Source organism: Telmatherina bonti (assembly GCF_933228915.1).
Source record: "Telmatherina bonti genome assembly, chromosome: 18".
Lineage (NCBI taxonomy): Eukaryota > Metazoa > Chordata > Actinopteri > Atheriniformes > Telmatherinidae > Telmatherina > Telmatherina bonti.
In genome coordinates, this window is record NC_136616.1 from 20,658,753 (window position 1) to 20,683,012 (window position 24,260).

The following is a 24,260-nucleotide window of genomic DNA, read 5'->3' on the forward strand; positions in this document are numbered from 1 at the left end:
GTGGTTAAATTTGCAGTTCACCCTTTATCCACTAGGGGCTTCAAAACTGAGCAAATCCCCATAGAGTTCTGTGTTCACCTCAGCAATAAACATGTTTACTGCCTGGAACAAAAAACATTTAGGTTTAATATGTCAGGTCTTCATGAGAACTGTGGGGGATTTTTTTTTTTTTAATTTTCATAACTCCTCCGTTTAGAAGTAATTTCATCTTTATATTTGGCATAATTATGGCCGACGGGTGCAAACGCGTTTCATGTAGAAACACAACAGCATATAGAAATAGAAATGCAAGCAGGAAATGCTGCATGTATAAAAGAGCGCTGCAAATCCAAAATCATAATGCAAAAAAAAAAAAAAAAAAAAAAAGAAAAAAGTGCTGGAAATACAGAAAAGTTCTGCATAAACAAAAACAGCTGCAACAAGAAAACGCTGCATACTCAATCTTACAACGGAAGTGCTCCGATGAGTTTCTACCCGAGAGACAAACAAATGGGGTCACAAAGGGCAGCCTCCCTCTTAGCTCTTCTTTTCGCCCATTTTTATATTTTCAACTTCAACTTTCAACTTTATTTATATAGCGTCAAATCACGGCAATGCCATCTCAAGACGCTTTACAGACAGAGAAGAAAACATAATGAAGGCCAATTCATAATAGCCTATATAAGGAAACCAACAGATTGAGTTGAGTCCAACTCAATCTCCCATCCTGAGCAAGCACACTGGCAACAGTGGGAAGGAAAAAACTCCCTTTTAACAGGAAGGAAACCTCCGGCAGAACCCGGCTCAAGGACAGGCAGCCATCTGCCTCTGCTGTGTGGGGGGAGGAGGACAGAAAGACAACAGACAACAGGAACTGCTACTCCCGGCCAGGGAGACCTGCTGAGACAGGAGACATACATGTTAATGATGCAACACTGTTATGGGGGGGGTAAAAGAAAGAGATAAAGAGAAAAAGAAAGAAGCTCAGTGTATCAGGAAATGTCCCTCAGCAGTCTAAACCTATAGCAGCATAACTAAGGGATGCTAACCATCCCTAGCTATAGGACTTATCAAAAAGATAAGTCTTCAGCCTAGTCTTAAAGGTGGGGAGGGTGTCTGCTTCCCTAACACTAACTGGGAGCTTATTCCATAAGAGAGGGGCCTGATAACTAAAGGCTCTGCCTCCTGCTCGGCTCTTTGAGACTCTAGGAACCACAAGTAAGCCTGCAGTCTGCGAACGAAGTACTCTGCTTGGTATATAAGGAACAATGAGGTCTTTGATATATAGTGGTGCCTGGTTATGGAGGGCTTTATATGTAAGGAGAAGGATTTTAAATTCTATTCTAGATTCAACAGGCAGCCAATGAAGAGAGGCTAAAACTGGAGAAATATGATCTCTCCTGCTGGTTCTGGTCAGGACTCTGGCTGCAGAATTCTGGATCAGCTGAAGGGTTTTCAGGGCATATTTAGGACAGCCCAGTAATAGAGAGTTACAGTAATCTAGTCTCGAAGTAACAAAAGCGTGAACCAGTTTTTCTGCATCACTCTGAGACAGAATGTCCCTAATTTTGGCTATATTACGTAAATGAAAGAAGGCTGTTTTAGTAACCTGCTTAATATGTGGACCAAAGGACAGGTCAGGGTCAAATATTACTCCAAGGTTTCTCACTGTAGCACTGGAAGCTAAAGTAATGCCATCCAGGTTCATTACAAAACTGGAAAATTTAGCTCTGAGTTTTTCAGATCCAACGAGAATTACTTCAGTCTTATCTGACTTTAAGAGGAGAAAATTTCTAGACATCCAAGTCTTTATGTCTATGAGACAATTTTGTAGCCTATTGGGCTGATTTGTTTCATCTGGTTTAAAGGATAAGTATAGTTGAGTATCATCTGCATAACAATGAAAGTTTATTCCATGCTGTCTAATAATTTTGCCTAAAGGGAGCATATATATAGCGTGAAGAGTATTGGTCCAAGTACAGAACCTTGAGGAACTCCATGACTTACTGTAGTTTGGGAGGAGGACTTGTCATTTACATGAACGAACTGAAGTCTATCAGATAAATATGATTTAAACCAGCTTAACGCTGTACCTGTAATTCCAATCACCTGTTCTAGTCTTTGTAACAGAATGTTATGATCGACTGTATCAAATGCAGCACTAAGATCAAGCAAGATAAGTACGGACACAAGTCCTTTGTCTGAGGCCATAAGAAGGTCATTAGTAACTTTCACCAATGCTGTCTCAGTGCTATGATGAGCTCTAAATCCTGACTGAAACTCCTCGCATAAATTATTTCTGCTCAGGTGGGCATGTAGCTGAGCGGAAACTATTTTCTCCAGAATTTTGGACATAAACGGGGGGTTAGATATAGGTCTATAATTTGCTATCACCTCTGGATCCAGAGATTGCTTTTTAAGTAAAGGCTTGATTACAGCAGTTTTAAATGATTGTGGTACATATCCTGTCACTAAAGACATATTGATAAGATTTAGTAGTGATGTATTAATTAAAGGGAAAATGTCCTTAAAGAGGCTCGTTGGGAGAGGGTCAAAGATACAGGTGGATGGTTTAGATGAAGCTATTATTTTAGTTAATTCAGAGGGTTGGACAGGACAGAAACTGTTTAGACACAAGTCAGATCCTAGTTCTAAGGATGCTTCGGAGACCACAACAGGCTCAACATTATAGGTAGAAGGAAGAGTATTGTGAATTTGATCTCTAATAGTGTCAATTTTATTCCTGAAAAAATACATGAAATCATCACAGCTAAGTGAGAAAGGAATACATGGCTCCACAGCGCTCCGGCTCCTAGTAAGCCTAGCTACAGTGCTGAAAAGAAACCGAGGGTTGTTTTTGTTTTCCTCTATCAATGATGAATAATAAGCTGTTCTTGCCGTACGTAAGGCTTTTTTGTATACGATTAAACTTTCTTTCCAGGTTAAGTAAGACTCCTCTAGTCCTGATGAACGCCATCTGTTTTCCAAATGCCTTGATGCCTGTTTTAGAGCTCGAAGCTGGGAATTAAACCAGGGAGCCTTCATAATCTTACCTAATTTCTTCTTCTTTAGGGGAGCAACATTATCCAAGGTTGTACGCATTGAAGCTGTTATAGTATCAGCATGTTGATCAATCTGAGCAGGAGTAAGGCTTAAAGGGGGACTCTCAGTCATGCTAACACATGGTAGATGTGAAAAAATTGATTCAATTGATTGTTTAAATTTTGTAATATTATTGTCTGATAAACATCTACTATAGTAGAATTTATTTTTGGTCAGTGAGTAATCAAATAAAGTGAATTCAAAGGTTAATAAGAAGCGATCAGACAATACCAGGTTTTGAGGAAATACTTTGAGCTTATCAGTCTCAATACCATATGTTAGAACAAGATGAAGAGTATGACCATGAGAGTGAGTGGCACCATTGACATTTTGTGAAAACTCAATTGAGTTTAGAATAGAGCTAAAGGAAATGTTTAAACTATCATTTTCATCGTCAACATGAAAATTAAAATCACCTAGTACAATGCCCTTATCAGTAGTCAGCACTAACTCAGACAAGAGATCAGAGAATTCGGTCAGAAACTCGGAGTAAGGTCCAGGTGGGCGATACACTAATGCTAAAAGGAGCAGTTTCTCTCAATTCCATTTTGGATGAGATAAATTTAATGTCAGGAATTCAAAGGATTTATAGTTAGTTTTGTGCTTAGGATTAATTAAAAATTCTGACTTAAAAATAGCTACAACCCCTCCTCCTCTGCCTGCAGTGCTAGGAATGTGAAAGTTTAAATAGTTAGCTGGCGTAGCTTCATTAATACTAACATAATCCTCTTGCTGTAACCAGGTTTCTGTAAGACAGAATAAATCAATGTGGTGATCACCTATCAAGTCATTGACTAATAAAGACTTATTTGGGAGGGATCTAATATTCAGTAGGCCACACTTTATTGTCTTATTTTCAGATTTTATTAGATCCAATGTTTTTATTTTTATGAGGTTTTACGATTAACCCCAGAAGTGTTTTTGTGTTGTTTAATTCTTACTGCTGGGAAGTTGTATAAGGTCGGAATGGGGTTTTGGGTGGGCGGCGGCAGGTGGGAAGCTGCAGAAAAGTGTGTAGGACTACAATTGTGCCTCCTGGTCCCAACCCTGAGTTGTCAATTTAGCTGACTAATAAAAGAGTCCATATTGCTAGATAAGAGAGTGGCTCCATCCAACGTGGGATGGATGCCATCTCTCCTAATAAGACCAGGCTTTCCCCAAAAAGCGCTCCAATTATCTATAAAACCCACGTTGTTATCGGGACACCACCTAGACAACCAGCGGTTGAAGGATGACATGCGGCTAAACATGTCATCGCTGATTAAATTTGGCAAGGGACCAGAGAAAACTACGGAGTCCGACATGCTCTTGGCAAAGTTACACACCGAAGCAACATTAATTTTAGTGACCTCCGATTGGCGTAACGTACATTGCTCATTAAAGTATGTACAACTATTCTGATAGTCCCCCAAAATACCATTATTATAATGTTGCTGATAGTGAATTAAGGGAGAACGTTGTAACTCTGTAAACGTGTTTTAAATGCTAGGCAAGTTAAAAAAAAAACAAAAAAACTTTGCTTTGAGTTTGTGAGAACATTTCCTTTGTTTTCACTTCTTTGATTAAAGTGTTGAGTCTTGAGTTTCACCCAAGTGATAAAAAGATCCCCATGATTGCCTTTGATTGCTCTTTGAAAAGAGACCTTCTTTCGTTAATCCTTCACACCAGTTAGATTCTGCATAGACTGGAATGAGGCGTGGATATTCCCAGCGTTACTGCGAGAATGACAGCGTTCCCTCACTACACGACGGGTGTAAAGTCTGCCTTCTCTCTGGCCCCTGTTCGGTTTAGATGGAGTCAAGCAGTGCAGCAAAGACCAAGAATGACAAGGCCTGGAGGAATGTGTCGGAGGAGATCAAGAGGATCTTCCGAACGGCGGTGCTGCAGCTTCAAGAAAAGGGAACCATGAAGAGCGCTCAAGCCAAGAAATTCCTTTGCTCTGGTAAGTTTCAGGTCTATTTCTTCCCTTTTCATCTTGTTCTGTCATATGTTTTGTGGCTTCTTTTCAAGTGGGAGCATGATTTGTTGTCTGCAGGACCAAACTTAACCTCTGTCTTTATAGTTATCCATTTGTTTTGGGTTTATTTTTCAATCATTGTATAATTTTTAAACTAAAACGCAATGTATTGGCTGGATTGGAATTATTTGAAGATGACCAATAATAATTAGCATTAGTTGACCTTTTTACTGACATTTTGTAATCTGAATTTCTTTTTTTTTAAAAATAATTTGCAATAAAAGCCATTTTTTAAAAATCATAGTTGCTCCAAGAATCAGGCTCCATGGTCATTAATACACTGAAGGATTGATCATTTTGCCTGGTGGAAGAAAAAAAAACTCACTGCAAAGGCCATATTTTCTCTAAACCTGTTGTTTAGACTTTTATTTTTTAGGTAAATAGATGACAAAAATGAAGCGCCGTCTTGGTTTTTTCGAAGTCACTCTAGAAGGCAAGGCAAGTTTATTTGTATAGCACCTTTCATGTACAAGACGATTCAAAGTGCTTTACATGAAACATTAAATGCATTACAGAAAAAAGCATAAAAGAAAATACAAATAACAAAATCATAAAAAAAATCATAAATTATATTAAAAAAGCAGAATTAAGTAAAAGTTACTGTGCAGATGCATAGGCGCATGAGAAAAGAAATGTTTTTAACCTGAATTTAAAAGTTTGTACATTTGGTGAAAGTTTAATGTCCACTGGCAGATTATTCCACTTGTTTGCAGCGTAACAGCTAAATGCCGCTTCTCCATGTTTAGTCTGGACTCTGGTCTGGACTAGTTGACCAGCGTCTTTGGATCGAAGAGCTCTGCTTGGTTTATATTCTCTGAACGTATCACAGATGTATTCTGGTCCTAAACCATTCTGGGATTTGTAAACAATCAGCAGGGTTTTGAAATCTATCCTGTGATTGACTGGAAGATGACAGTGATTGATCAGTTCGAGAGTAGCTTCACCTTTCGGTCATTAATCTGTCCGGAAAGAACCGAAAAGATGCTTTTAACCCTTTAAAGCTCAACCCATTAAAACATGGAGAGAAAAAAAAGTCACATTTTAGGAATGTGAGGTCTTTACAAAATGTAAAAGTAACTTGACCTTTTTTTTTTTTTTTTGGTGGGGGGATATTTACCCTTTTAATATCATGTTATAGTCAAAATTATTATAGTATAATCTTCTGTTTCCTGATATCCATTAGGGGACAGAATACAAGTATCAGATCATGTTCAACAAGATTTTGAATCAAAATGATGCAAAATGTCTCAGAAACTTTGCGTATCAAATATGATACGTTTGACATTGCTTTAAGGATGGAATTGGTAATGGGCACTTAAGTACAACTTTATGCTTCTGTGCATTATTTTCTGAGTGTTTTTATTTATTTTTACAAACAATTTTACCAGTCTTTATTACCTGTGATTGCTCCAAGTTGTATTAATTCCTCCCCGGCTGCACCAGTGTTGCTGCACATAATTTTCCTCTTGATGTGCTCCTCTCAGGCTGGGTACATAATCTCCACATCCATGTAGTGAGGTGGCTGAGACTGATGCACATGTGGGCCTGTTTGAACCCTCGTGGACTGTTATAAATGGTAAACTTGTAGTCAAACAGTCCATCAACATAAGTCGACACAGAAGCCATAAAACGTCTCTAAGTGTGAGGCTAAAAGAGATCCAAACTGCTCCTCAATCATCCCCGGATCATTACATAGGAACAGCTTAATTCCTACTCTTATTATTGCTATTTACATTAAAATTTTGTGAAGCTGCTATTAGCCATTTAAATGTCTTGAAAGCTAACCGTAATTTTTCTTTTTATGAAATATCTTTATTTAAACATGGGATAATATTGACTTAATGAGCCTTCACTCTTTTTACTTTACTGTAGCAGCCGCATGTCGTTCTGTCAGTGCTGGTAAATTTAGTCCCATTACTGGCTCCAATTTCATGTTACATAAACTTCTGCACTCACTCTATAACGATAGTTTAATTTCCTAATAAATATTTAGATACTTAAGAGGCTTGTCTGGATTTGTTTTCGGATTTCTATAAGTATTAGGGGATATTTTAGGAATACTTCAAGTAGGTCTCGATGGATTTTTCACGTTTATGTGCTTGTCACATTGATGAAAACAGACACAATAAAGCACAGCATTGATTTTTTTTTTGGCATGTATATATGAAATTGTAGTGCAGATGATCCAAGATAAAACTCAGGAGGGTTCAAGAGACAGAAAAAGCACAATTACAAATCTGTTTGCTACTTCAGCACCATAAACCGAGGTATAGATTTATCAATATGCAACATAATTACATTATGGATGGTAGCAGAGCATTAGCTATTTTTAACTTTGACGTTTTCTCCAACCGTCAAAGTTAAATAAAAGTTAAAAGTTTTGTCCAACCGTAGCCACAACATTGTGAATGGGTTTGTTTTAAAGAGACGTTTACAGAAGAGGAAAGTAAAAGTTTTGGTCATGGCCTTTTGTGGAGCTGTGGCAGCAACAACTGTAGAGAGAAACGTTTGGGTACGGAGTCACAGTCAGGATTGGTGGGAGAGTGATGTGAGTGCATTTACCGATAAAGAGTTCATAAACAACAAACACAGAATAATGACGTTTGTTGTGTGTCAATGACGCATCGGTTGGATTAATGCGAACTGACGGTTCAGACTGAAGTTGAATGGCAAAAGATCAGATACATATCAGATTTAGGACCACATATCCAAGCGGCCTGGGTCGCATTCGAAAATATCCGATCTGTGTCGTTCAGACTGTGAAGAAAAGATCGGTTACAGGTCGCATAGGGGCAAAAACATCGAATTTAAGTCGCTTCAGCCTGTAGTGTGAACGTAGCCTTAGATATGTTTTTAATGCAGTGCTTCTTGAGGGCCCCAAAAATGACACACCATGATCGCCATGTTTTGGTTGTATCCCATACACAGAAAGATATTTGCAGGTGTTTAGAGTGTGTGTGGATATGATAAACTAAAGGGGGTCAGTTTTCACAATTTTACATTGAGGAAAATTATTCAGAAATAACTCCTCAATTCATAGATATGATTTCTTATAGGTTGTCAAACCTCTGTCCATCTTTACCTCTGAGAGACTGTGCCTCTCTGAGGTGCTCTTTTCAGACCTATTAATGTCACTAACCTGTTCCAACTAACCTAATTAGCTGCAACATGTACCTCCATCTGTTACCTTTTAGTAGGACTTACCTTTCCAACCTTTAAGTCAGGGGTCACCAAATCCAGTCCTTGAGGGCTACCATCCTGCAGGTTTTAGTGTTTCCCTTGTGCAACACATTTGATCCAAGTGAAAAGGTTCTCCAAGAACTTGTTTTCATCTTCTGCACCTGCCTGTTAATGAGCCATTGGTTTGGGTCAGGTGTGTTGTACCTGGAAAACAATAAAACCTGCAGGATGGTAGCCCTTCAGGACCGGAGTTGGCGACCCCTGCTTTAAGTGAAACGTGTTTCTGCCATCAAGCAAATGTTTTCCATGGAAACGTAAACGGTTTCACTTTCAGTAATTGATGTGTTTTTTTGCATTCTATTGTGTATGCTGTTATTGTATTCTGATCTTACCTAAATGGTCCTATAGCTCAGCCTTTTTTTTTAAATTTGGTTTTTACATGTACATGTCATAAAGTATGAACTGCAAAGACTAGAATGAGAATATAAAGAAACATAAAACACGAGAACATTTTGTTTCTATTACGTTTTTTCGCAAAATAAAAGCAATGTTTCTAAGTTTCTGAAAAACAACAAATGCTATTTGCGGGTGTTTCCACTGAACAGTGTTTCGAAAAAATCGCGTTTGAGTGATGAGTTTGTGAGAATTGCGGCTTATGCAAGGTAGCCACATAGTGTTATTTTCTATTTTCTGCAGAGAATTTGCTACGGCTTTTCTCTCATTTTCGTTTCTAAAACTCTAAAATTTGCTGTTCGTTCTGCACCGCGTCATCTTTTCCTGGAAATGAATTGGTCATGATGGGACACAAATGTGAAAAAGGTGTTTCCATTACACTTTTGCTATATGTTTTTATCTCAAAACAACTGGAAAAACCACTTCACGAGAGCATAAAACCTTTTTAGCGATATTTTAGACTTTTTTCGAAATGTGGGTGTTTCCATTCGCAATTTTTTTGATCACGATATTTAGTTTTTGCGCAATTCAATGTGTTGTGGAAATGCACCTACAGTTGTTTCTGGTTACAAAAGTAGTAATAGTCAGCCATATCGGTGAACACTGAGAAATAACCAGAGATCCTGACGTGCAAATTGTTGAATGGTTTTATATTCTTCCCTTGTGGGACCAGACACCCTAAAAAGGTATTCTGAATTTTCCATAGCTACTGGCGTAGACAGGGTACAAAAGAACTGTTCTTCCCACCGTTCATTTCCAAACTGTGAAGAAGATTTATTGTGCACCAGATCACGTCCTCTCTGTGAAAGACTTCATTTGGGAATCTTCCAGTTATTACTGAGTTATTTGGACAGCACTAAACTAATCTTTCAAGACATCATTTAATTTCTGAGGCTGTAATTTTGAGACCTGCTCTAAGCAGTAAGCTGTTGGGATCTGACAGGCTCATGTTCAATAACCCAGGCACAGCTCAGAATAAAGAATGGTGTAAAGTAATACCAATGATTATATAAATTAAGAGGAATGAAGAGGAGAAAAACTTCAATTTTTCATTCAGTCGGAGAGCAAGCAGAGCTATAAACAGTGTTTGGAGTTTGGAGGAAGCCATATCCTTGACTTCTTTCATTTTTAGTCTCTTCTGTGCTTAATTAACAAGCTGCTCTGTGCTGAACAACACACAAGATGCTGGCAGAGTTTCAGTCCTTGGGCTCATGGTTCTGGTTTATGTGATTTTATTACAGTATCTTGGCTCCTTTCAAATAAAGTTAAAGACAAATCCATCTAATTGGAGGCTAAAAGCTTCAAAAACCTGTCCACCCGTTCCTCTAAAAGAAACCTAATTACAACGTTTGTTTGATTTATTTAATTTTTTTTTTTGTCTTTGTGAGTAACCTTTTTTTCCCCCTTCATTTCAGCCTTGGAGGATGAATTAGATTTTGCCCTCGGGAAACAAACGCCTGCCTTTCTCAGGAAATGTGTCTGCTACATTCGTAAGATCTCCAACTTCGACCGCTTCGCCAAACTCCCAGACATGGCTCGCTACATGGACATCGTGGTCAGTTCCGATCGCATCATGCGCAACCAGGAAGCCTATGAACGCCTTCTGAAGGTACGGGACGAATTCATCCCCACCGTCGTCGCCGCCTCCAACCTCCGAGTCTACTCTTCTGTCACTCACTGCGACATGAAGTTGGGCTACTCCCAAGAAGTGGAGAGCCACTACGTGGAAGGCCTGTGTAAGCAGTTCTATGAGGACATGGTGGACATCATCCAGGCTACAGTCCAGCAGAACTTTGATACAGAAACCGATCCGCTGTATGATGAGATTATTCAGCACCTGTCCCTTTGTAAGACCTTCGCGGCACTTTACGAATACAAGACGGAGTCCCTTGATTACGTGCAGGAGTACATCATGCCATCAAAGGGGAGCAGGATGAGCCCTCTAGTGGTGTATGGGGGACCCTGCACCGGAAAGACTTTATTGCTGTCTGAGGTGGCCAAACAGGTGAGACACTCAGGGGAAAACATTTAATCTTTCTCCTTTAATCTCATCACCTATTCTGTACGGCTCTCAAAATGTGTCCATGCGTTAGTTTGTCTGTGTGATCTCAGCATGTGCCTGCCTTTGTACAGCAGAGTATGAGGGGGTGTGCAACTGTTCATTCCTCCTTATCAAACACTTGGTTGACCATCTGTGTGTCTGCTGAGATTCACTTCATCGCCATGCGTGTCTTTAATTTCCTCTGAAGCTGAGCAAGTGTGTACACAGTGCTCCATCTGCACATCTGCACAAGACCTTCTTTGCTTTCCACTTTAGAGCATTTTGTGTTCAAACAGATTCCAGTGGTTTCTGCAAAGTTTGTCCTCATTTATTTCTCAAAGCATGTTTGTATTTGTCTGTGTAAGTTTATGTTTATGCAAGTGTGTGTGCCATCCGGCTGCCCCCCCCCCCCCCCCCCCCCCCCCACCACCACCACCACGTCCAAGCTTTACAACATGCCATTGTAATGCACATATTTATCGTAAGCACCAAGTTCAGCTTGCAGCATGTTGCAAAGAACAATAAGAGCAATAAACCAATGGATGACTATGACCAAAGCCTAACATTACTGTTAAATATCACCAGGGGATACATTTTAAAAGAAAATGTTTAGAAAAGAGACTCAAATTTAGTAACGGATTCGTGTATGCAAAGATTTTTAGCTTCAGGCTAAGTGATCTAATGTAAACACACTGACAGTTTAATTTTATTCAAATGATTTTAGTTAAATGATAACAAATCTTTTTCATTACTCAGTAATAGTAATTGTATTGTAATTGCAGTAATTGTAATAGTGCCCTGTGTCTGATTGTTAAAGGTAGAGTATGTAAGATTTCCAATATTTTCAAAATAAAGTAACTTAAAAAAAATAACTACAATCATAATTAGATAGTTTTTTAAACATGTAGGTTCCAGTGTGTCCATATTTGATGAGTTATTAAATTACAAGTTTAATTTATGACAAAAACCCTTCTTGAATATTTTCTGACCAGTAAAACAAATAATTTTTTTTCCACCAGTAGGGGGAGTATAAGCCCATTTATTGCAGAGCTGCTCTGAGCTACAGCTCATGAGCGATTCCTGCCCTCATTGGAGCTGGCAAGGAGGAGGGGTGAGGCATGAGTTTTGCTCATTATTGCCAACCTGTGGTCGTTTGTGGAGGTAGCAGTTTTGTGGTTTTGCTCACGACCTGGTGTTTGCCACCTGGTGGTGGAAAGAATCGCCTTGAAATCTTACATACTCCTGCCTTTAAATAATAACATTCACAAATATATTCATGAGTTTTAAAAAGTCTTATACAACTTTATTTAACAACCATCTTGTCCTTTGTGTTAGTCCTCAGATATTTAGTACTCACAGCATTTTAAAACAGAAAATTTATTCATTTTATATTTCAACTTAATCCATCGTAGGATTGCGGAGGCATAGGATGTTATCCCAGCTGCTACCAGGCGAGAGGTAAAGTCAGGCTGCTGGTTCATCACAGAGACAAGCAAAACAAAAACAAGCACTCAGTTTCATACTAGCTCCTAGGCTGCATTTAGAATCACCAACTAACCTAATGTACATGTTTTTAGTATGTGGGTGGAAGCCAGAGTGCCTGGAGAGAACGCTCACACACCCAGGGTGAATATGCAAACTCCAACAAGAAACACCCCAACTGAGGTTCAAAACCTGCTTGCAGTGAAGTTGCAGGGCTAACACACCATCCAGCATCCAAAGTAGAAAATAATGGTCTGAACCCAGAGATGATTTCAGCGGTTGAATGATGAATGGGAATGTTATGCAAACTCACAAAGCCAGATTACACAAAATGCTGAATGAAGACAGAAGCGATCTGAGATCACTGTGCTTCTGCTCATATCCAGCAGGTGTAATTCCTACCTACCCTGCTTGGTTTGATTCTGGTTTTTTTTTTTTTAGTCTGGAGTGTCACTGGCTTTACTTTGTAGCTCGGTCTCCAACTGGCCTGACCTGCAGAGTCTCTGTAACTCAGTGTTTTTCAACCTTTTTTGAGCCAAGGCACACCTTTATTCACTGAAAAACCACATAGCACACCTAACCAAAATGTATTATTTGTTTTTTTTTAAGTCTATATTATTAATATAAAGTTCATGAAGTCAGAGCCTTTTAAATAGAAATCAGATAAACACAAGAAGAAGGAATTTTATTATCTTTCAATGGGGCCTGTTTGGATGAACACAGAGCTGCTTTTTAGACCAATGAGGTGAAATTGGGCAATTTCACAGGGCACACCTGATAATCTCTCACGACACACTAGTGTGCCACGGCACAGTGGTTGAAAAACGCTGGACCAAAACCTTTCTCTCACACGAGTGCTAAACAGACAAATTAATCTTGGTTAATCAGCAATAGCAGAATGTTTAAACAGTAGCCTCTCTGTGTGGTGTTCTCCCATGTATGTGTGGATTTTCTCCGTGCACTCTGACTTACTCCCACGGTCAAGAAACATACGTGTTTAATTAATTGGTCACTAAACTATTCCAAGGACTGAGTGTGAGCATGAGTGGTTGTTTATTTGTCTCAAGCAACCTGTCCAGGGTGTACTCTCGCTCTCGCCTGCTAATTGTTTTGATATGATCCACCTTCCCAGCTACCATAAATTGGAATAAGCATTATAAAAAAATGAATGGAAACATTGCATGGAAGCTTTAATAGAAATACAGTGTATATAACACAACTAGTTCTGTTAAGTCAGCATATAAGTCTTAAAGAATAGTTTACCAGGCTTCTTAAAAGGCATTTCGAAGCTCTTATTTGGATGTTCGATGTCCTATATTCTGTCAAGATGATCCCACACTGCTTCAACACTGGGCTCTGGGGGCCATTAATAACTGTATAAAATCTGTTGCCACTGTTTTTTTTTTTTTTATTCAACTCCTTTCTAATTCCTCTTAATTCTAATTAATAAGTTTTTGATGTTTTTTTTGACAGCCACCCTTCATTAATAACTGTTTCTGGGAGTGGTAGCCTAGTGTTAACAGAGCTGGTCTTGGGTCTGGAGAACCTGAATTCAATTTGTTTACGGAGATGAGCTATTTAAAGCATTTAATCCCACAATTGCGCCTCAGGCTCTGGAATCTGACAGCCCACTGCTCCTAGTAAATGTAACTAGTGATGGATAAATGCAGAGAACTAATTTGGGTATGCACTGACAGATTTCTTCTTCTGATGAGATGAGCAGTGGATGGATGATATGAAAATGTTTGTTCTTATTTCTTAAGAACATCTCTTTTAGATCTGTTCACATGCTCAGTTTCATCAAAAAAGTTCAAATTTGACCAAGATATGCCAAGCTTTCAGCTAATGCTTCAGTTGTAATTACCTTGTAGGTGTAAAAATGTCTGTCACAAAAAAAGGGGGTAAGATAATGTGCCTTTGTTGCAGGTGACTCATAGGTACCAAGAGATAAAAGCTTGAATGATTCATAGGACAGTATGAATCAATTGAACAAACCAGCAATAACATTCTTCTGAAAATGGTCAGATACGAGCACTGGATGGGAAATAAAAACAAATGCCTAATGAAATATTTTTCAGACCTTCAGAAAACCTAAAGAAATATTGTTCAAGGTCATTTGAAAACATTTGAAGAAAGTCTTGCTCCTTTGGAGTAAAATATAAAGAAAACACTTCTGACATTTTTACAGTTGTGTGTGTGATAAAGAAAACAGAAAATGTAAAGTTCACAGCTTGCTGTTGTAAACTAGAGCGCTTTGGCCTTGATGTAGGGTTGTATTCTACAAGCCATGTCAGGACATAAAAGAGTCTTTTACATCAACAATCAAGTGTCTCACAATAGCACAGCAAATGCAGAATTGATCAGCACATGTAAGAATCAGAGTATTTAAAGTTATGAGTCAAAGTTAAAACAGGCACATGAGCAGGAATCAGACTGATGTGGCAATACAGTCATTATTTTCAAAATAAATACTGTAGATTTGACAGAATCCAAACTTAGGGCTGCAAATTTTGTTGCAGTTCCAATATAGCTTTATTCACCTTTTAGCAATTTTAAAAAGATCTTGTGTGCAGATTTATGTCTACAGTTTAAAAACTAACGGATGCTGCTGTCAGTCCTGAGCCCGCACCGCAACAAGAGTAAAACATATTTAAAATGTAAACACTCTTGCTCTTCTTCTTCTCCTCCTCTCTCAAACACTCTCAAAGATAAAATGGGAGTGGGAGCCATCAGCGTTGCCCTAAAAGTGTCAGATAACATTATGATGCTTCCCGAAATCTCAGCTGGGCCCTTTAATGAATTCATGAATGAAGTTATGAGATCACCATAGCCTCAATTTTAGAGTTGCTTTCATTTATAAAATACTTCTCATGATGCCAAAAAAAAGAATATGATAATACTGCGGATATAGTAAATAATTATGATGAGTTTTTTTGTTATTTTATCTTTAATCAGTTTCAAAATTGATGCGACACACATTAGAATATATTAAACTTATGCTCTTGGTTTGATAAAAAGCTGTCTTTAAAGGTTTTATTTATTATTGATTTACTTTGCCCTAGTTTAGGGTGCTGTGGTTGGTTTAGAAATGTACTTATAAACCAAAATAAAAATACATTATATTTTATTAAAAACAAGTAAATATACATTTATCATCCGTAAAAGATTAAAAGTTTATTCCTATTTGAGGTTTATATATGTTAATTATACCCCGCGATGGACTGGCGGGCTGTCCAGGGTGTACCCTGCATTTTACCCAAAAGATGGCTGGGAGACTTCCGGTTTAGCGGACCATGTGAACAGACGTGTAGCGAAGAACTCCTGCATAGTTTTGTCATTATCCAGTCCATTAGGCACATTTACCAAACTTAAACATATAAACAGACTACTTCTTAACTTTTCGAACGATTTCAATAATGCCTAAATCTGCTAAGAACGCAAACACCCAACAACTTCAACCGCGGCCTGCTGCCAGCTCCTCATCCCCGCCTTCTGGCAGATCGTCACCGCAACTTGTGCCTGGTACGGGGCAACATGTGGAGCCGCTGGCCGAAGCCGATGTTACTGGCCTCAAGGCGGATTTACTTTTTGCTCATCGGGAGGAGATCAAGACTATGTTTAAAGACAAACTACATGCAGCTCTTGGGGAAAATCTTGTATCGATTAAATCCGAGTTGCTTATGTTCAAAACCGAAATCTCGTCTGATATTACTACAATGAAACAAGACTTCACGGGACTGAAGGGCACCATTACGGATATGGAGCGATCGCTTTCTACTTGCACAGATGATATTACCTCACTTCGCTCACAGGTAGAAAACATGGCCAAAGAAATGGTCAAACTCGAAAACAAGTGTGAAGACCTGGAGTCACGTTCCTGTAGGAATAATATCCGTATTGTAGGAGTCCCAGAGGGTTATACTCCGTGCTGTGAATATGTGACCAATCTTTTGGAGGAGGCTTTTAAACTGAACAAGCAGCCACTTGTGGATCGCGCGCATCGCTCCCTGGCCCCCAAGCCTGGACCGGGTGAACGCCCCCGTGTTATTGTGGCTAGATTACACTACTACTCAGACTGTGTCAATATCCTCCGGAGTGCCAGGGAGCAACAGCGAATAAGGGTAAGAGATATGACTATCTCAATTTTCCCCGATTACACCGCAAAGACTGCTCGTGCTCGTGCTGCCTTTAACGATGTTCGCCGCCAGCTGTGGGACATTGAAGGAGTCCGGTTCGGTATTCTACATCCAGGAAAACTGCACATCACCTATGGAGGGGTGCAGCGCGATTTCACTTCACCAAGGGAAGCCAAAGTTTACATTAAGACAATAACTGCACCACCTGCCCCGGGACAGTGACATTGTTGTTCCAGATCCTGTGTTTTGTCCCATCTGGGTGAGATGTGACTGCTCTATAACTGTAAACTACAAATGGTTATTTTATTTTATTATTACTATCACTATTATTTTTCAGTTGTAAAATTATCAGTAAAAGATTTTCAGCCCTTTACTTTGTAGTATTAATACGTACAGTATTTGTACAATAATAAGTTTTTCTATTGGGTTTTTTTTTTCTTCCACTTCTAGTTTTTTTTTGTATATATATCTATATATATATGGCTCATCAACTGAAACGTCAATCAGCTTCTCGGTTAATATCTCAAATTAAGGATAATTCAGGCATTCTGTTTACTGATTCAAAAGCCATAAATGAAACTTTCAAAAAATATTATTCATCTTTGTATCAATCTGAATTTAAAGCTAATGCTTCGGATCTGTCTCTTTTCTTTAAAAATCTCGCTATACCCACTGTTGATCCAACAATGGCAAAACAACTAGATGCTCCCCTTAAATTGGAAGAAATTTTACATGCCATTAATTCTATGTGTAATAGCAAGGCACCAGGTCCAGACGGGTATTCAGCAGAATTTTTTAAAAAGTTTCCAGTTCAGTTGGCCCTATTGTTACTTTCGGTATACAATGAATCGTTAGACAGAGGCACATTACCCCCTACACTCTCAAGCTATTATTACAGTCCTTCTGAAGAAAGATAAAGATCCTACATCTTGCTCCTCATACAGATCGATATCTCTCCTTAATGTAGACGTCAAGGTCCTCGCTAAGGTTTTATCAGGTCGATTGGAATGAAATTCTTCCTTTAATAATTAGTGAGGAACAGAAAGGGTTTATTAAAGGCTGTCAGTTGTTTTATAACACTCGTACCTTGCTAAATGTTATGATGGCTCAACATTCCACCACCAATTCAGAAGTAGTGATATCGGTTGACGTTGAGAAAGCTTTTGACCGTGTGGAATGGGTGTGGAATTTTTGCTGTTTTGCATAAATTTGGCTTTGGAAGTCGTTTTATTTCATGGATTCGATTGTTATATGACTCACCTCAGGCTAGTGTTTGTATAAACGATGTTGTTTCTGATTATTTTAGTCTGTCCCGTGGCACTAGGCAGGGATGTCCCCTGTCTCCCTTGCTTTTTGCCCTGGCTATTGAGTCTTTATCAATAGAATAACGCTCACTTAATGGCTTTCAAGGGATCTCCCGCTTTGGTATTAATTTAAAATTGTCGCTCTACGCAGACGACCTGCTTTTGTATGTTTCAGATCCTGTGACAAGTGTTCCTCATATAATTTCATTATTAACTAGGTTTGGTTCAATTTCAGGCTATAAAATAAATATTCTCAAAAGTGAATGTTATCCAGTAAATTCCTTAGCTCTTGCTCTCAAACAAACTGAGATTCCATTTAAACTGAGCCCTTCAGGATTTAAATATCTAAGAATTAACGTTACTCGCACTCTGCCCTTGTTATACACAGCGAATTTCCTCCCATTAATTAATCAACTCAAAATAGACTTTCAGAGATGGGGTTCTCTATCCCTTTCACTTATAGGTCAAATCAGTACAATTAAAATGAACGTTTTGCCTCGGTTTCTTTTCTTCTTTCAGTGTATTCCTATTTTCCTTCCTAGAACTTTTTTTAAAACTCTTGATGGACTTATAACTTCATTTTTATGGGAGGGGAGGAATCCCAGGGTTAGGAAGCCACTTTTACAGAAGTTTACATTTAGTGGTGGGCTTTCGTTGCCCAATTTTTTGTATTATTACTGGTCGCCTCATATTCATAAATGAATATGTTGGCTACAGTCAAGCGAACTGCTATAGTGTAAACTGGAATCCCAGTCGTACCTCTTCATCACTAGAGGCTCTTGTATTTTCTCCACTGCCGATCAACCCCGGTGGATTTACAAAAAATCCAGTCGTACAGTCCACTCTCAAAATATGGTCACAGTATAGAAATCACTTTAAGTTTACATCAGCGTCTTCGATGATGCCTATTGTTAAAAATCACTTACTCCCTCCTGGTCTTTTTGATGCTACTTATTTGAGATGGAGAAACTGTGGTATCAAAATTTTTAGAGATCTTTTCAAAGAGAATACCTTTTCAAGCTTCTCTGATTTGTCCTCTGAGAATGAACTTCCTGCTACCCACCTATTTTGCTACTTTCAGATAAGACATTGTATATCTTCTCTTTTTCCATCTTATCCCTCTCTTCCAAGTACACAACCATGGGAAGAACCGTTATCTCTCAAAATTAAAACAGAGTCAATTGCATCTGTAATTTATAAACCACTTATGGACTTGGATGTACACTCAACAGAAAGGATCAGAATGTCTTGGGAACAGGAATCGGGAGTAACCATTTCGGATCGGCAGTGGGAGAAAGCAATAGCAAATGTTCGCTCCAGCATACCCTCAGCTAGACTAAAACTAATTCAATTTAAAATACTGTATAGAGTTCACTATTCGAAGTCACACTTGTCAAAAATTTACCCACAGGTAATAGATCAGTGTGAAAGATGTCATGCAAGTCCATGTGACCTGAGCCACATGTATTTTCTGTGCCCATCACTCTGTAATTTCTGGAACCAATATTCGACAATTATTTCCAAGGTTCTTAAAATTAAAGTTGATTTGAATCCCTATTTAGCGATTTTTGGCATTCCAGTGAATTCCACTCTGACTGATTCCAGTCATGCCCAAATTTTGGCATTTACATCACTTATTGCTAGACGTAATATTTTATTACTTTGGAAATCTTCTAAGGCACCTTTAATATCTCACTAGTTCCGTGATGTCCTATCAGTTCTTAAGATGGAGAAAATTAATTTCACAATCAAAGGTCATAAACAAAAGTTTGAACGTAAATGGGGATCTTTTATGGAATATTGTAAATCACTACAAACAATGGCTTCTGATTAATCCCCCACCCCCACCCTCCACCCACTTACCTTGCCCTACCTTTTTTTTTGTTGTCGCTGTTGTTGTTCTAATTATATTTACTTGTTGTTATTACTATTATTATTTTGTTCTAGATTATCTTTATTTTATTTTTTGAAACTTGTTTTTTTTGTTTTGTTTTGGTTTTTTTTGTTTGTTTTTTGTTGTTTTTTGTTTATCTGGTATTGAAGCAATCGGCTACAATGGCTTTTATTTTATGTCTGTTGACTGATTCAACGTGTAATGTAGGCCTATCATTTTGAGGGGGGAAAAAAAAAATAAAAATGTATCGAGGATAACTTGAAACTCAACGTTGGTTACTATTGTACGTCCTCAATAAATAAATTAATATAAAAGAAAAAAAAAAAAAAGATGGCTGGGATAGGCTCCAGCTTCCTCGCAACCCTTCATTGGACTAAGCGATGGGATATTGAATGAATGAATGAATATGTTAATCATGTGGATTTTATTGTATTCCATGTGTTGTAACAATCATGTATCAATGTTCTTTTATTTGTTTCTGTTTTTTGTTTTTTTCCCCAGGCCTACACATGGCTGCAGAAAGAAATGGGCCCTGAAACAGACCCAGTGGTCATTGTTAGGTATGTTGGTTCTAGCCAACTTTCCACAGACCTACGAACTCTCCTGCAGAGTATCTGCGAGCAAATCGCAATAAACTACCGCTGCCTGATTCACTTTTTGCCTAATAAGATTGAGGAGATGAGGGAGCTCTTGATCAACCTCTTAGGGGAATCTTCATTCCACAGGCCCTTAGTCATCGTTCTGGATGCTCTGGAGCAACTCTCGGATGCAGATGAAGCACGCAAGCTGTGGTGGCTCCCCATACACCTGCCTCGCACAGTCCGTATCGTTGTATCTACGCTGCCCAATAAACACGGCATCTTGCAGAAGCTTCGTCACCTTATCCATGATGAGGGGTATTATGTAGAGCTAATCCAGAGAGACCGAAAAGTCTGCAGCCAAACATTAAAACAGCAGCTGCTTGGGGTTAAGAGGAAAGTAACCTCAGGCCAGCAGATCTATGTCAATGAGGCACTTGCCAAGTGTACATTGCCAATGTTTGTCAACCTCATCTACAGAGAAGTAGTTCATTGGAGGTCTCACAAAGATGTGGACGATAAGTCCCTCTGCTCAACAGTCCATGAGAGCATAGAGCACCTTTTTTACTCGGTGGAAAACAAACTGGGCCAGCGATTTGTCTTCAGAGCATTAGGGTATATTACCATGGCAAAGGCTGGGCTAACAGAGGTTGAGCTAGAAGATATCCTGTCCCTTGATAACATAGTTCTTGGTGATGTCATTGTGGCAACATACCTCAAAAACCCACTGAGGATCTCATATGACCTAGTTGCAAAGCTCAGGGAGGAGCTGGAGGGCTATCTGGTGGAACGGCAGATACGTAACGTCACCTTGCTGGTTTGGGCCAACAGGCACCTGCATCTCATTGCTCAAAAGCTGTATCTTAGCAATGAAGAAGACGTGCATCAAATGCACAGTCTCTTGGCTGAGTACTTTCTAGGGGCATGGTCAGGTGGGAGGAAGAAGATCTTTACTTACGATAACAACCATTTCACTTCCTTGAACATTTCTCATCATAAAAACCCTCACCATCAACAGTCGCATGAAAAAACACCCTCTGATAAATACTCCTATGACAGACAGACCCCTGAACAACCTTGGGTGTTCCAGTGCAACCTTTTGGAGCCTGACATTTTTTTTGTTAATCACAGGAAGATGACAGAGCTGGTGTACCACCTTACTAGGAGTGGGCGCACGGATGACCTCATGTTTGGTGTCATCATGAACTTCAGCTGGCTCTACACAATGATCAAGATTGGCCAGTTTGAGAAAGCTTTAACGGACATTGATCTAGCATACAGCTACTCCCAAGAAAAAGAGCTGAAGTTCCTGGCCACTACACTGCGTAGCGTCAAAGTAAAAGTGCTAAAAAACCCTGCATCGCTGTCTGCAGAACTCCAGCAGAGGCTTCTTCCAGTTGTCACCTCCCTACCCAAGCTCAGACATCTCCTCTTGGAGTGTGACAAAGATGGCCCAAAATACTGCTCGATCATGCCTCTCCACTCCTCTATGGACGTCACCTACAGTCCAGAGAGACTTCCCCTGTGTTCCAGCTATATGCAGATTGTGGAGATCCTGCCCACTCTAGCCCCAAACATAGTTCTTGTAGCATTAGAAGATGGGTCAGTCAGCACCTGGGATGTAGAGAGCAGGCAGCTTCTGCGACAGATTGACACCGCCAGATCAGTTGTGCTGGGAATCAGGCTAACTTCTGATGAGAAGTATCTGGTTGTGGCCACAACCAAAAATACCCTGCTTATCTACGATAATCACAAATCCTGCCTTTTATCCGAAGTTGAAATTAAGGGATCAAAGCACAGTGGCGTCACAGGTGGGCTTGCTTTCATCAATGGTTTCACTTTGTCAACCCATCATGCTTTAGCTTGGCTTGAAGCTAGTAAAGATGTGAACGTCATTGACCTCCTTTACGGCTGGCCTCTCTACCAGTTCCATTGCTGGTACGAGGTGACTTGTGTCCAGTGTTCACCAGATGGGATGTATGCCTTCTGTGGTCAGTACCTCAACACTACATCTATTTTCCATCTGGGAAATGGAGACAAATTGGCCACTATGACGTCTGAGTTTTCTGGAGGGTTTGTCAAGTCGATCCTTGTACTGGATACTCTCAACCAAATGGTGATGATTGACAATGAAGGCAGCCTGTCAGTATGGAACACTAAAGAGATAACCAACCCCAAGCTGATGGAGGATTATGACTGCAGAGGGGATGACAGTGAAGTGGTGGGCATTGAGTTATCTGAAGACCAGCGTTCCATTCTGATTTGTAAGGCCAGAAGTATTGAGGTTCTTGACACAAAAGTGTGGAAAATGGTGGAGAAGTTCAAAGCCAAACGTACTGAACGCTTTGTTGCTGCTGTTCTTTCCAAGAACGGACAGAGCATAGTTGCCTCCATGGAGAACACCTCCTCCATCTTTGTCTGGAGGAGGGACAGTGGACAGTGCATGGCTAGCCTGATCGAGATCTCAGGGGCAATCGTTAAACTCATCAAATCTGTCCACCACAATCTGCTCCTTTCAGTAACTAGTAGTGGAGTTTTGTCTGTTTGGGACATTGATATCATCACTGCCATGTCTAACATCGACAAAACAGGCAAGAAGATCCAGACCTTGCAGCTGTCTGGCCGGGAGGACTTTGTGTTTACCATGGATGGCTCAGAAGCAGTTCACAAGTGGAACTTCAGTACTGGCTTTATTGAGATGGTCTTTAAACATGAGGGCATAGTAGAGAATTGTGTCCTAACCACCTCAGGGGATCTTATGGTGACTTCAGACGACAAGTTCAGTCAGTATATCTGGCAAACCAACACTGGAGAAAACATATTCCGCATCAATGGACAGAGAATATCACAGCTGCTAATCACCCACAACGACCAGTTTGTGGTGTCCCTCTGTGAGCAGAATGCCTCCAGAGTTTGGAGGCTTGCTACTGGGCACAAGGTCTGCAACATCCTAGTCACGCTACAGAACGCAGTGATTACCACTGCTAACACTTTCCTGGTGGGAACATCCAAGAACAAGCTCCTCGCAGTTAGCCTGTGGTCAGGCAGTGTATCAAAGAAGTTTGTCTGTGATGATGGCATTACCATTGTCAACTTCAAGCTAATACCTGACTGCCCTGACTGTGTGGTCTTCATCACATCCACAGAAACTGTCTTCATTTGGAGCGTGGCAGATGAGTCAGTCTGCAGGCGGGTCCAGCTGCCAACCAACTTCCTCAAAAACCTAGAGGACTTTCAGATCTCCCCCAATGGAAAATTAGGAATAGTCTCCAAAGGGGATGAAAATATTAACGTTCTGGATCTTCACAGTGGGAAGCTTAGACTTGTTCATGCTGCAGGCATAATCTGGCGTCAGAAATTATCGAGAGACGGACGTTACCTTGTCTATGTTTGTTTCCGGAACTGTGATGAGGACGATGATGCCGGTGTAGTGTCCAATTTGATCGTGATGCGCCTTGCTGATGGTAAGAGCATTGGAACATGCTCACTTTACAAGACCCCAACTTTCCTTTCCCTGTCCCAGCGAGCACTAAACATCATCATTGGCTTCGAGGATGGCAGCATTGGCACATATACAGTCGTGGACCGCGTGGATGCCGCCCTTAAGATAAAGATTGCCACTTCCAACAGCCGACAGATTGTCAACAACGCCTCGCAAAAAGTGCGTCCCAAATGCGGCAACCATTCTTTCAAGACCATTGCTGACTGCGTCTGGAGGGAGTCGACCGAAGTCTTCTCCAGGGACAGCCCCATCAATGTGTCAGACTCTGGAGAGGGTGAGTCCACAACGCCTACTAAAAAGACTGAATTGCTGCAGTGAGAGGAGTCAGAAGAGTTAAGACGGGAGGGTGGAGACGGGTTAAAAAAAAAAAAAAGCCTAGAATCTCTGGGGTTGCAGTTGATTCTTGTTTACAGCCACGTGATTCAGCTGCAGATGTCAGCCCTGTGGGTAGTTAATGGGCCGACCATTATAACGCTGCACTCAAATGTAGTATTACTTACTTCCAACTTACAATACACTTTATGTTAGTTTTACTCATGAAGACTGTTAGAAGAATTCTCTTTTATAAAAGAAAAAAATAATGTAAATTCTG

General features: G+C 39.8%; 1 protein-coding gene across 1 annotated transcript in view; it reads left to right on the top strand.

Annotated features, from left to right (window-relative positions):
- Positions 1 to 23,986, top strand: part of LOC306769168 (NACHT and WD repeat domain-containing protein 2-like) — a gene marked incomplete at both ends in the record, with an annotated part of 69,107 nt that extends 45,121 nt beyond the window's left edge. Inside the window, 3 exons of the mRNA XM_079257733.1 lie at positions 4,873 to 5,023; positions 10,147 to 10,736; positions 20,090 to 23,986. Of these exons, the coding sequence (XP_079113859.1) occupies positions 4,873 to 5,023; positions 10,147 to 10,736; positions 20,090 to 23,986 (4,638 nt within the window). The remainder of the gene's footprint in view (positions 1 to 4,872; positions 5,024 to 10,146; positions 10,737 to 20,089) is intronic.
- Between the last annotated feature and the right edge of the window lie 274 nt (positions 23,987 to 24,260).